Source organism: Pogona vitticeps, chromosome 4 (assembly GCF_051106095.1).
Source record: "Pogona vitticeps strain Pit_001003342236 chromosome 4, PviZW2.1, whole genome shotgun sequence".
Lineage (NCBI taxonomy): Eukaryota > Metazoa > Chordata > Lepidosauria > Squamata > Agamidae > Pogona > Pogona vitticeps.
In genome coordinates this window covers 190758955-190773715 of record NC_135786.1, presented here as the reverse complement: position 1 = coordinate 190773715, position 14761 = coordinate 190758955, and the positions used below count along the sequence as shown (strand labels likewise).

General features: G+C 38.1%; 1 protein-coding gene across 1 annotated transcript in view; it reads left to right on the top strand.

Annotated features, from left to right (window-relative positions):
• The window catches only part of KLHL14 (kelch like family member 14), a 95104-nt gene that overhangs the window by 55349 nt on the left and 24994 nt on the right, over positions 1-14761 (top strand). Inside the window, exon 3 of the mRNA XM_072998891.2 lies at positions 9654-9743. Within this exon, the coding sequence (XP_072854992.2) occupies positions 9654-9743 (90 nt within the window). The remainder of the gene's footprint in view (positions 1-9653; positions 9744-14761) is intronic.

The following is a 14761-nucleotide window of genomic DNA, read 5'->3' as shown; positions in this document are numbered from 1 at the left end:
TCTTGGGGCTTGCACAATAGTGGAGAAGATCACAGTTCCCCTCAAAATGCTTTTAAGTCTAGAAAATTCCCAGAGCTGACTGGTACAGAATTCATATGTGTTTTGTACTGAAACCATGACAAAGAACTTTGGTTAATAGAAACTTCCTGGCTTTCATGAAATGAGAAATGAAGTGGCTGGGTGAGTGCCCAAAGTCTTAGTCATATTTTGGCTTACTAAACTGAAATATTGCTTAACTGAACTGGGCTAAAATCTCTGTGATAGTTATTTGCTTAGAAAATCAAACTAATAGAAGATAAGATTTGTGTGATAAAGATTTTAAAGAATTTTGTACAGTAAAACTATCTTTGTTAAAAGCTGCACACAGTGGTAGTGTTGGATTATAAGAGATTTCTTGTCCATAGCTGTTATTTTTCTTCCACTGAATTTCATGAGTATTTCCAAATTTGAGATAGACTTGTCCAGAAACACAAAGGTACTCATCATTTGATGAGCTTCACTTTAAGTGCCTCAACTTTCAGTCCAGAGATTTATCTGTTTATGACCAGAAATCCATTGTGCTTCGGATAGTTATTAATTCTTTCCAAATAGTGATTCATTTGCATTCAAAATGAATATCTTCTCAACATCTGTTATGCTGAAAATTATTGGCACGTGCTGATTGTTGAATATTGAAAAGCATATTTGGAGATGGAGTATAGACTCGTTTTAAACAGTAGAAGATAAAATTATATGGCCAAGAACAATATATATTTCTGGTAATTTGGCCACTGTAAATCATGTAATCAGCCTCAATATTCTGTTTGTTGTGGGGTGTAATTGGAAGTCAAAAGAATGAATGTTGAATATATCTATAACTTGAAAGCTGAAGGTTTAAAAATTAGAAGACTTATTTTATTTATTTATTTATTTATTTGATTTATACCCTGCCTATCTGGACTACTCATCTTAACTTAACTTTTTCAGAGCCTTGTTACTTAAATTTCTGTGAGATTAGCATGAGTCTTTCTTTTTTATATAAACTACTGAATATGGGTGTAAATATTTAATTTAACAACAATTTGGATGGATATCCTCCAGATATCAAGCTATTCTAATATTAGCCTAACATAGTAGCTTTCCTTCCTTTCAGACCTAGGACCAATCTTTGTCTTGCAAACTGAGACAGAGATTACCATATACAGTGGTGCCTCGCATTACGACGTTAATTCGTTCCAGCGAAATCGCTATAGAACAAAAATGTCGTAATGCGATTTTAAAAAGCCCATAGAAACGCATTAAAAGCAGATTAATGCATTCCTAGGGGCTTCAAACTCACCGTCCAGTGAAGATCCTCCATAGCACGGCCATTTTCACTGCCTGTGCAGCGAGGAATCCGTGCGAAAACACAGCGGGTGGCCATTTTGTTTACCCGGTGGCCATTTTGAAACCGCCGATCAGCTGTTAAAAAATCATCGCTTTGCGATGATCGGTTCCCGAAGCAGGGAACCGATCATTGCAAAGCAAAATTCCCCCATAGGGAACATGGTTTTGCGATCGCAAAAACATTGTCAAGCTATTTTGTCATCAAACGGAGCGCCCGTCTTGCGGGGCACCCCTGTATACTCAAGTATATGCCTAGTTTGTCAGCACAATTTTTTGCTGAAAAAGCACCCCCTCAGTTTATACTTGAGTCAGTGTCAAAATTACATGTTCTCCCTGCAGTGTGGGTGTTCTCTGGACTCCCCCGCTCATCTATGGGTGCCTGTAGTCTCTGTGGGTGGTCTGATGACCCGAGTTAAGTGCACTGCATTTTTCAGACTCCACAGGCAGACACTGTGCTGGGAGGATAATAGCAGTCTCTGTCCAAATGAAGGAACTGTAGATGAAAACTTTTTCCCAGCAGCGTGTCAGTACGTTTTTCAAAGACCACTCTGAACAGAGGTCACAGTGAGGGAGGGCATCTTTGTTTATGAGCCCAAGGAAGCCCATTCACCCCCCCTTCTTCCCTATCAGCTATGTCTCTTAAAGATCTTTATGGAAGTCTCCACTTCCAGGACACTCCCATCCTCGTCCCATTTTTATTTTTGAAATTTACCAGTAGCTGCTGCATTTTCCACCCTCGGCTTATACTCGAATCAATAAGTTTTCCCAGTTTTTTGCGGTAAAATTGGGTCCTTGGCTTGTATTCAGGTCGGCTTATACTTGAGTATATATGGTAACTTTTGGACAACAAAGGCAGTTCCCAACATTTTAAGAGAAAGATCATAACAGTTCAACCATGTAGAACTGTAATGTTTTAGTATATTTTTTTTACTTCACTCTCTTTCATAATTATAATTCAATCCAGAAATTCCTTGTTCTGTCCCCCTTATCAATGATGGGTTCTTCCCATTTTGGAGGGCAGTTTCATCCTATTCTTCCTCCTGCTCCCTCCTTTTTATTTCCCTCAACTTCAAGGGCAAGTGGGAGATCTTAAGAAGAAGAAAAAGAGGAAGAAAAGTGGTGATGGAAGGATTATCACCTTTGAAGTTCTCCACAGCATCCCAGAACAGTATAGCATTTCCTGGGCCTCTGTTGATGTTTAGAATGGCAGCCACCTAATTCTCTTCAAAGAAGCATGGGGGAAGTGTTCTGGCAGTGACAACAGCAAATCTGAATCTTTGGAAGAAGTCACTTGTATTTTCCATTTTTCTCTCACACACATTTCTCTCTCTTTCTATTCATCTTATTTTTAAAAAAACATTTAATCAGTGGTGTATCCTACCTTAATTCACACTCACCAGTTGAAGATCAGTGTTCTGGAGAGACAATGGGAATGTTTTCTCTCTCTATGATATAATGGCTTTTAAAATAGTTACTTTTTTCATAATCTTCTCATCCTAGTTATATTTTGCTGAGCCCATTACAATAATATGAATTAGATTTGCTCAAACTTGGAAAAAGCTTGCTAATGTTAGAGACTGGGGGAGTCGTTCATTGTTCTTGATGTTATGTGGTGACATGATTTAATTTGTTGGATTAGAGTTAATTGATTAGTCCATTTTGGACAGAGCAACTCGATTTACCGACAATGCAGTGTGGGTTGTCATTCTTGATCCACAAAGGCACATGAGTTATTGGATCCTTAAAAAAACATTCTTTTTGTTATCTTAAAGATTCCTTTCCCAATCTACCACTTTTTCCTACCACAAATCCCCTAATCCTGTTGTTGTCTGAGAATGATGGAGCCTCACATGTCTGGTAACAGTCAAGTAGGGGAAGGCTGTCTGTTCTAGAGCTTCCTGTTCAATTACATTTTCTCCCTAAACTTCACCACTTTTCTTCCTTCTTAATCATTCAGTGACTAAATCCTTTTGACTTTTTATGCTGATGTAATTCAGTTGTCATAAAATTCCCAGTGGAGAATTGCTGCAAGTTAAGAGGTCAGAATAGACATTTGCCATTGTACACCAACTCCAGCAATTCAGCACACAACAGCAAATGCTTATAATAACTTCTTAACTCGTGGAAGTTCATCACCAAGATATGCACCATTTATGTAACACCACAGGCTTCACTTACACTAATTTAGGAGCGGGAACTGCTATATTTGTAATATACATTTTTTTCTCCCATGTATCTGAAATAAATAAATAAGGGACATATTTTTCTCCTGTACCAATGAGCAGTTTAAAAAATTTGATACTTTATAAATATAATGCCATAGATTGGGATACCACAGGTAACAAATAAGAGGCATAACATGGGAGTACACAATTTTTTCCTTGAAAAGTAAGATGTTAAAAGTAATGAGAATTATCATGTACTAAAATGAGGAAAAATTGCCACTTATTTGCAATAAGAAAACCGCCCCATGGTAAAATCATATTCTAAAATGGATCTGCATGTTGCATATGCACTAATGCTGCATTTTTCTTCTTATTAGGCACCTTGAATTCTTTTTATAAACTCTGTTCCATCTCCTGGATCAAAACCTGGGTTGACTGATTTTACAAAGGATACCTTAGAGACCTAGGAATTCTCTTCTGGATTGTCTGGAAGAATAGGCTTAACTAGAAATAAAAGCTGTAATCTTACAAACAACTCATTTAAGGTTAAATCATATGTATTTCAGTGGGACATACTGTTGCAGAGTTTTAAATTTTGGTTAAATTCCTCTAGCTGTGTGGCAGGAATTCATAAAGAACTAGCTTCAAGTTCCCCAGATTAGTCCACCCTTTTTTCTCATTAACTGGTACTTACAGACTCAGTAACATACTTTAAGATATTAGCAAGAGAAAGAATTTAAAAGTTTCATTTACTTACAGTTGAACAGATTTCAGCTAGCTAAAAATGTGATTGCTTTGAACAACAGGCCTCAACAGACTGTTTCAAACAGACAAAAGAGGGAGCGGAGCCGAGCAGAGAGGCAGGGCTGTCTTTCAAATCAGAGGCAGGGGAGAGACTATTGGTTAGTGCTGTTAGTGACTTATAGTTACTCCAGCCCAGAAAGGTTCCTACCAGAGGCAGCATGTTGCAAAAAATTCCAACATATACCTCTGAGTAGATTTGTATATTACGCTGCTGCATGATCACAGAGGGTGATGTTCAGTTTGATTTGTTCTTTTAATTAAATAAATAGGAGGGCTGTGGCTTTTGTTATTTTTCTCTGAAATCAAATCTATGATTATATAGACACTGAGGCTTAAAAAATGACTAAGGAACACCATTTTATTCTGTACGAAACAGGGGGTCTTTTATCCACCACTTGAGATTTTCAACTCCAACTAATGTTTGACCTTTTCAGTCATAGATTGAGATGAGTCAATCCCCACACCACCTTTTAATTTAGATACCAGAGGAATTAGTATATCAAATGGCCTTCAACAGTGAGATAGCCAGCTTGTGGCCTCTTAGGAAGGCATAGCACTGATTAACATCAACATTACATTGTAAGTGCATTAACCAGAATTAAATATTACTGAATTAAAATTAACAAATAATTTCTGAGCGGTGGATTTGCTATAACATTCATGTATAATATGACAGAAATGTTTGCATTCCTAAATTCTGGAGCAACTGCATTTGTCTGAGGGTTCTTAGCTTTTGTCCATTGGGAACAATACATCTGTCCTTCACATCTCACTGACAAACTGATGGAACTGGTGCATAGTCTAGCTGTGTCATCTTTCTTGGTGGGAGTGCAGAAGTAATTACAAGTGGCATAATCTTGCAGGACACCGTAGCAAGCAAACTAAAGGACTCAAGATACTGCACTGGAATTGTAATATGAGTGGTATCATTGTAAACAATTATAAATTAGATGGGTGGGGCCCAGTGGAGGTAGTGAGGGAGCAAGGCACACTCATCTGTGTTTGATTTTGGCAGGAAAAAATCTTCCTAGTGTATCATTACTTGTCTGATGCTCTTCAACAAAGGATTACATCTATAACTACAATCTAAGCTGTGTGCAGTGGAAAGCAGTGGAAAGAGGGGAAGCCCACTCATATATAGCTAATGGAGGAAATGAACTCTTTAGAATATACTGAGAAAAGGTTTCTGAACCATGAATTAAGGATTAGAGAGGAGATTGCTTCTATTCCACCAGTAGTCCCATATCTTGAAATTTTTGAGCTTGAAAAAAAGAGTAAAAGACAAGAGAAACTATCTGTGCTTGTTTTTTCTAATATAACTACATATGTGTAGCTATGTTTCTTGGCCAGTACTGTACTTTGGTCCTTGTACCTGTTTTTGATACAGTATGTCAAATTTATCCTTTTATTTATTGGTCTTTTCTCCTTTCATTTAGCTCCACTAGTTTGTTTAATAAAGCTGAGAGTTCCTGCACAGAGCTGTATAAACACATGTTATTAGATTTTTAAACCTCTTTTGAAAGTGCCTCTATCCTACTTCCTCCTAGTAAAGTGACCTTTTTAAATGGAGGGAAGTGGGTTTAGATGACAGTCATGATAAATGCGGTCATGTTCACTCAATAAAATAAGGCCCAGTGCATTTGAGGATAAATCAGTGAAATGTACAGCCCCACCTGTCTGTCTCCATCATTCATTTCCACTGTCACTTTCACAGTGGCTGATGGATCACAGTTGCTGTAAAATTAGACAGCCTTTAATCTCATTTCATCCTGATTAGCTTCTCTTTACCCTTTCCCTCTAACTCACTGACTGACACGGTAAAAACTCGCACTGGACTGTGTTTGAGCGTGGCGTACAAACTTCTTTTCAAAACCTCTTTTTGAGGTGGAAGATAGGTACTCACCTGAGATGAAATGCAAATAGAAAGATGGGGGAGTCTGAAACTCATATTAAAATAAGTCAGCAAAGTAGAGGACAGTGTACAATTAATGGAAGCAATGGTCTGCATCACTACACTATACACTGGCCCATACTCTGTATGATTTACATCCACAAATTCATAGTGAATGTAGTAAAATTCCTTGAAAGGCAACTTGGGGCATGGAAAATGTGAGGTTCTCCAATGCGCAAGGTGTCACTGTCTCCTTCAGAACTCAGAAACGTGTCATATGCTTATGCTGAAAGGGTCGCATGGCCTACTGGGACTTTTTTCTTGTACTTTAACAGTCAATGTCTGTATGATAAGCTAACCGTCCAGAGTAGACATGTTCTCGTTGGGGGGGTATACAAGTCTAATAAATAAATAAATAAATAAATAAATAAATAAATAAATAAATAAATAAATAAATAAATAAATAAATAAATAAATAAATAAAGTAAGTTTTTTGGGGTGTAAATTTGGCTTATTTTCTGCTGGACAAATCTTTGTCAGAAATAGAAGTCCCCAGTTCAACTTTCTTTATCTCCATTGGCATACACATCTAGATACTGTAGACAGTTTTCTCACTTGTTAAGACACTAATAAAATTTACATTTTGCAACTGTAACCTTTTTTCTTATCTGAGTGACTTGCTTTAGACCCTTATTTCTGTTTCTTCCTTTGAAAGTTGCACCTGTGTCTGCCAATCAGATTGATAAGATCATAACACTGAGATTTTTAAATATCTTTTTAAATCTGTGATACTCTGCCATTTCTACACATCTAGGGTATATGTGGAGCTGCATGTATTTTGACATTAAACAATTAGGTCACTTCTGCTCAGATTATGTTGTCGTTAAGCTCTGAAAGCAATGTTTGCTATAATGATGAAAAAAATGGTTGCCTTATCATTATACTACACATTAAAATATATAACCAACAGTATGACAACCACTTTAATTCTATGTGGTGGTGTGCTGTAGGAGCATAAATTGTACCCATCCTGGAAATGTTTCTTTACAGATTACTTACAGAGATGGGGGTATTTGTATTTGTGCACAAATGCCCCCACACAGGTGGTGATAATGAGGCATTCCTTGCTTAGTGCATGAATCCAGATCAAAGCAGATATGACAGATGGTTATCCGCATATGTTTTATACCATCTTGTAGCCTGAGCAGCCCTCACCATTTCAGGGGGAGGCTACCCACCTACTTGGACCACTAAGCCCCAGCCAACTGGGTTGTTTGCTGAGTTTCATCTGGGAAAATACTTGAAAGTCTCCATACCTATGGTGATAGAATTGGGATGAAGTTTGTCATGAATTAAAATAGCAACAGAACTCCTTTTTGAGACCTACCTCTTGAAGGCTTTTATAGTTTATAATGCACAAAAGCAAATAAACACAAGTTTTAATTTTAACAATGGTAGCAACTGTTCATAAATATAAAAATGTATCTATCTAGAAAATTAAGCCATTCTAATAGTCTTAACCTAATTAAGCCTTTAGGTTTCCAAGGCCTATAAATGACAGATTCTGGAATATCTTATTCGCTTTTGTGGTACTAGTTATGTAGGTCATTCAAAGATTAACAGTGTCTAGGTCTGGCTGTTTAATATCTTTAGAAGACCTCCTAAAATGAGTAACATTAATTAATTAATGCACATTCACTAAACCTAGCTGCCTAACAATTGCTTTTGCTTAAACAGCTGTACAGGCAGAGACTATGAAAATAATATTTGACCTTTACAAGCAGCTAAATATGCACCTTGCTTATTCATCATTGCCTTGGCAAAAAAATAAAAATAAAATGGGGGGGGGGAAGCTACGGTAAGATGCTTAAATTAAACTACTTGATCTTTAAGAAAATATGTCCTAAACAAGAAAGCTGCACATATTTCTTATTGTTATTTGCATATGCTATACGGCTCGAGTGCATTGAGAAAAATAAAAGATAATAAAACAAATGAAATGAGAGATATATCACCAAAAATAATCCAAGTGTGAGATAGGCTGCCTCTCTTTTTTTGGCACTGGCAAAAGAGCACAGAGTAAGAGCTGGCCCTGAGTCATATTGATTTCCCACTGCACTGGTTTCCTAAGTGCTCTGTTGATCCGTGTCAAGCAATAAGTTCCCTGCCTATACATGCACATCACCTCCCCATTTGTCCTCACCTAGATTTAAGGTGCCCATATGATGAGATGAACAAGGACATTATTTTTCCTACTCGTGACACCGGGCCAGAACTACTGCATTTGATATGATAACTAAAGCTGTGTAAGTATGCATTTCAACATACGATTTTTGATAGTGTCGCATACCATCACAGAGTAATATATTTTATAGCTCTAAAATAGCATCTTCATACCACAGCTCTTGTATTGAGAAAATATATGAAACAGAAAAAAAGATTTCCTACTTCTCTCCCCTCCCCAATAATAATCCTGTCCCCACAAACATTAATAAGGATGTTGCAACTCAAGTTTTGCTCTTTCCACAAAGAGACTTCTGATTAGATGAATGGAAATGTCTGATTGTGCTGCTAATGACATTGTAGAGGGAATTAAACATATACATTTGGAGAAAGCATTAAATCAGCAGGACCTTAATTTAAAAATTTAAAACTGTGTGGAAATGCAGCTTCCTTATTGCTATGTAAGAGGAACATACTGAATACTCTTTTGAGTCTTGCAGAAATGTGGCAAAACAGAACAAAGATGTGTTTTTGCAATTCTTTGTTATATTGCTTCTTGCTGTTTACGACAGGTTTACTGTTAGAGATGCAGTGTTTGCAGTGTCTCCTTTTTTCAAGGGCATAGTTCACAGACCTGCCATAAGGTTTTGTTGTTGTTGTTGTTGTTGTTGTTTGCCCTCTCAGCCCCAGCAGAAACTGTGACTGGCTGGCGAAGTCACAGTCAGCTCCCAGTCTGGATCTGTAGGCCTGCAGGAGCTGTATGACATCTCCTACAGGTCACAAACAGTGCCAGAAATTGCTAGATATCCTCAAGTCTGTATGGTTTGCAGTTACATTTAAAATTTGTTGTGCTCAGTACAAGTGGTGGTTATAAGTTTGTATCAGTACAAAACAGCCCAGCTATAGATAGTGCACTAAGCGCGTTAAGAAAAACAGCAAGTGGTTATGTTGGAGAAATTACTGATTATTTCATCTTGTTATTTTTTCAGTAATTTAGAAATAGAGAACTAGAATTGAGTATACCTTTAATTTCACTGGATCTATGTCTAGGAACTGAAGAAAAGTTTCATCATCTCTGAAATGTCTAGCAACTGAAGGAGAGTTTCATCATCTCTGAAATGCCTAGAGCTTTTCTAAAGTAAATGGCTTGAAATAATCATGGTACTAAGATGGAACTTGATAAAGAATATCTGTTTTATTCACAGTTATGCCGTATAATAGTGCCCATCATTGTGTTGTCGAAGTAGAAAATTTTTTGTTCGTATTGGGAGGAGAAGACCAGTGGAATCCTAATGGTATGTATAACTAACAGAACTTTGAATACAGATTGTGTGAAAAAAGCAACACCTACAAGAGTTCCTGTTATTATTTGCCTTTGTTTCTATAACTGCAGCTGAAGATCTTACATACACATAACAAGCCACCCTCATGGCAGCATGGCAAGTAAAGGGACTCAAGGCTAAACTCCAAGAGGAATGCTCAGCATAACACAACAATCCTGATTAGAACAGATTACTGACTGGATCTGCTGTATTTTTATTTATTTACAGTATTGATATGCCACCTTTTTTTCCTCAAGGATCCAGGGTGGTTTACAGTATTGAGACAAAGTTAAGAACCAAATAATAAATTATTACAATATTTAAAAACCATTTAACAAATATCATATTAACTCATAAGAACAAGTAAAAAGAGTAAAATCTTCCCTTTGAAAAATCCCTTTGGTCAACCCGTTATTGAAAGGAAAGCTTGCCTGAAGAGATAGGTCTTCATCTGCTTGTGGAAGGACAGCAAATATGGGGCCATTCTGCCTTCCCATGGGAGGAAGTCCTAGAGTCTGGAAGCAGCAACAGAGAAGACCCTTTCCCATGTACCCACCAAATATACCTGTGGGAGTGGTGGGACTGAGAGAGAAGCCTCTCTTGATTATCTTAATACTTGCATAGTCTCATGAAGGAAAATACAGTCTTTTAAATAGCTTAAAAGATTTACAACATGATCCTGTATCTGGCCATTCAGATGTAGGTTCCATTTATTTCAGTGGGTGCTACTCCCAGTTAAGTAGATAAGGGGTAAAGAAGACAGCATATTTTAAGGTTCCACTGCAGCTATTTCACAGAATTGAATTTACACAATATCTCCACATACCTAAAGAATATTTCATGTATTTTGTGTAGGGCTTTGAAAGCAAAACTGCTTTGATGCTCTGTTTCAGAGTTCATTTTCAGTTATTGTTTCAACTTATATACTGCTCTGTAATGCTTGGAGCACTCTCTGGGTGGTTTGCAACAGAATTATGCAAACAACAACAACAACAACACACACACACACATGAGCTGAGTATTTTTCCATCGTCAGAAGGATGGAAAGCCTAGTTGACCTTCAGCCAGCTACCTGAACCCATTGGGATCGAATTCTGGTTATGAACAGATGCTTTGTATGTAGGACTGCAGTTTTTAAACATTATGCTATGAACAATCATAAGCAGCTTTCTAGGATTGTAGCCTGAATCACTAGTCACCTATCCGCATTCCTGTCTAATATTAATATTAGTGAATGGTCTAGGGCAGCGATGGCGAACCTACGGCACACGGGCCACAGCTGGCACACAGAGCCCTTTCTGCAGGCATGCTAGCCATAAGTTGCCGGATCACTCTCCCCCCCCCCAGCCAAACCTTAGGAGGTGGCTGCAGCTGCAATGCTGCAGCTTTGACAGGTGGCAGGCCAGAATCCAGAGCAGCTAGTGCTGGCGACGGATCCGGAGTGGGGTCTCAAGGCACCTCCGTGCCTGGGATTCCTCCTTCTGCTGCCACTTCCAGTTCCACCGCCATCACTTCTGGTTCTGCTGCCACCCGCTGGGTTTTTTTTTTTTTTCTTTTCCAGTTTGGGTATTTGGGCCCAAAAAGGTTCGCTGCCACTGAACTAGGCAATTAAGTACTATATTGTGTCACTGTGATAACCATTTTCTTCAGTTGCAACAAAGCCATACAGATAATAGGAAGTTTTATAGAGTGGAATAAGAATTCAGTGTACACCTTCTAACTCCATTCTGTGTACAGCCAGACTACTAATATGAGATACTGGTATCTATCATTTGCCAGTTGTCACATTGTCTGAGGTGTCTGTATAATCTCCAAATCAAGAAATTTGGTGACAGTTGTAATGAAATTTCAGCCATCATTTCATGTTCCTCTGTATTTTTAAATGCAGTAAAGCACTGTTTGCAATAGATGTTCCTTTTCTCCCCATGCAAACTCTGTTCCTTCCAGGAAAAATTGTTATGTATACATCCTGAATAGTCTTGTTATTACTGAACTACTGTTTTATTTCCAGTCTTTTATGGGGGATTCATATAGACTATCTTGATAGTAATTTTTTTAAAAAAAAATGATTACTGTACTTCATAAATTTTCTACAGAGTGAAATCAAACAATTTAACAGACTTCTGAACAAAGCAAAATGAGAAGAGTATGCCTTGCAAAATTTCGGATATTGTCAAGATATTGTTGAAAAGCTTGCACATGAAGGCAGAGTTGCAGTTGTAGCAGTCTGTGTAACAGAGATAATTATGACTAGGAAGCTATAAAACAGCTTGCAGGTACACATTTTCACTTCAACATGCCAGAAGACCCAGCTGAAATTACATATACTGCATATATTTTATTGTGAAAGGACTATTTCAGCATCTGCACTAAACCAAATTATATAAAAGCATTACATCTGTTCATTGTCTTAACAACTGAGCTTAAAAAAAATCTACTATAAAAAGCCTATTTCCAGTAGAAATTTTTAAGTAATTAATTAGTTAATGAATTGATCACATGGTTCTAGAATAATAATTAAGAGGTGTAATAAACAACTCTTTGCAGAAAGGTAGGCTGATGCCATGTTTATTAAAGGAGGCAGTTATAAAACCTCTACTATAAACACCGTCTTTGAACTCTAATGTATTAGTTAATTAACCAGCCAGTCTCCAGTATTCCATTTTTGGGCAAGGTATTAGAGTGGGTGGTGGCTTCTCAATTCCTGGAATTCCTAGATGAAATGGATGATCTAGATCCATTCCAATCTAGCTTCAGGCCTTTTTATGTATCCCCATTGATTTTGTTGGCTCTCGCAAGGGATTTTGGTACCATCAAAAAGCAAAGTGTGCTGCTTATATATTGCCCCATAGCGCTTCAAGCACTCTCTGGGCGGTTTACGAGTTAATTATGCAGGCTACACATTGACCCCCCCCCCAGCAAGCTGGGTACTCATTTTACCGACCTCGGAAGGATAGAAAGCTGAGTCAACCTTGAGCCATCTACCTGGGATTGAACCCCGGGTTGTGAGCACAGTTTTGGCAGTAGTATAGCAGTTTAACTACTGTGCCACGAGGCTCAACTCATCAACCATGGTATCCTGCATCATCTCTCTGGGATGAGACTTGGAGGCACTGTTTTGCAGTGGCTCTGATCCTTCCTGGACAAGCAAAGTCAGAAGGTGGTGTCAGGGGGCTTCTGTTCAATGCCTTGGCCTGGTGTCCCACAATATTCTCTTTTGTCCCCCATGCTATTTAATATTTACATGAAACCATGGGTTTTCTGGAGTCTTTGCATTTGGTGTCACAACTATATGAATGATTCCCAAATCTTAATCTCCTTTCCACCTAAGGAAGCTGCTCCTGTTCAAAATCAGGGTCTTGCCATCAGTAATGGACTGGATGAGGGTGAACAGAGTGAAATCTAATCCAGACAAGGTAGAGGTTTTCTGTTCAAGTGAAAGGCATATCAGAGAATAAGGATTCACCCTGTGCTTGATGGGGTTATAATTTCCCTGAAAAACCAGGCTTGCAATTTGAAAGTGTTTCTTGACTCATTTCTGGAAGCCCAAGTCTTGTCAGGAGCCAAGAGTGCATTTGCACAGTTAAAGTTAGTGCACCAGCTGTGCCCATCCTTGAAATATCTGAGTTCACTCATGTCTTAGTTCCATTCTGTTTGGATTATTGCAGCACACTGTACGTGCAGCTTCCTTTTGAAGAACTGCTTGGAAACTTCACCTGGTACAAAATGCTGTAGCCAGACTATTGACGGTGTCTAGGGAGCATTTAACTCTCCTGTGACAACAGCTTCACTGACTATTGGTCTGTTTCCAGACCAAATTCAAAGTGCTGGTTATCTTATAAAGCCCTATAGAGCTTGGTTCTACGCTGTCTGTTAGACTGCATCCCCTTCCTCCCATATAACCTTCCTTAGGTCTTCAGATCATCTGGGAAGGCCGTTCCCTCAGTGCTGTCACCTTTATAGGTATGTGTGTCAGTGACCCAAAAGTGAGCCTTTTTGGTGATTGTCCCCTGGTTATGCCTCCCCTGCGAGGCTAGGCTGGCCCTCTCTTTTCAGCAGCACTTTAAAACATTTTTAATTCCAAAAGGCTTTTCATATTTAATACCTGATTTAAACATAGCTCGTTGGCCTATGTTTGCTTGCCAACGTAACTGTTTTCATGTGTCTTTAAATGCTTTTCTTAATTTGTTCATATATGATTTTACTTTTTCCTTGTTTAATAATTTTAATTACTTTTTATGTTGTTTTTAGTTCTTGTCTTTTTTAATGATTTGTGAGCCACTTTGAGTCCCACTGCTGGGAGAAAGGTGGCATAAATGTGTAATTACATGTTTTCCCGTCTATTCCTGAAATGATGTTGCACAATGGATTAGGCTGTAAACAAAAACATAGCCCTTCTGCTTCTCCCACATCTCAGTTTCACCTATGAAGTACAGAGGAGGAAACCTCTGAGCTGAACTGGTGATATTCTGGGTTTCCCTTAAGACTGTACCAAACTCACAATAATAATTTCTTAGTCATTTCCACACCTCTCAGGTATATTTCAAGGACAAAGCTAAATTCTGTGTGGTAAGGGGGAGATTTGAAGCAGCTGCCCTGTTCTTTCTACTGGGAAGCTCTGTTCTAAAGTGTGTTTAGAATTCTGGAAAATTCAGAGGGACAGGTAATGTGAAAAAGATGTGGCATCCTTTGCCACCTTCAGTTTTACAGAGTGGGCAGGTCCTTCTATAACTGCAAGCGGTGAGGTATTAAACACTTCTTTAAAAAAAACAGCAGTGATTGAAGCAGGCTTGGACAAAGATACACTCCTACTTTTAAACTTAAATTATTAGGATGAAAGATTTGTACATTTAGATATACATAGATATAAATTGTTATTAAGCATTCCCTGGATGCTCATTTGAAATTTGATCCAATGGTTTCAAAAGTGTCCCATACATTTGCAAGCAGAATCCAAAATTAACTGTGCAGTCCTATGCACATGTGATTAA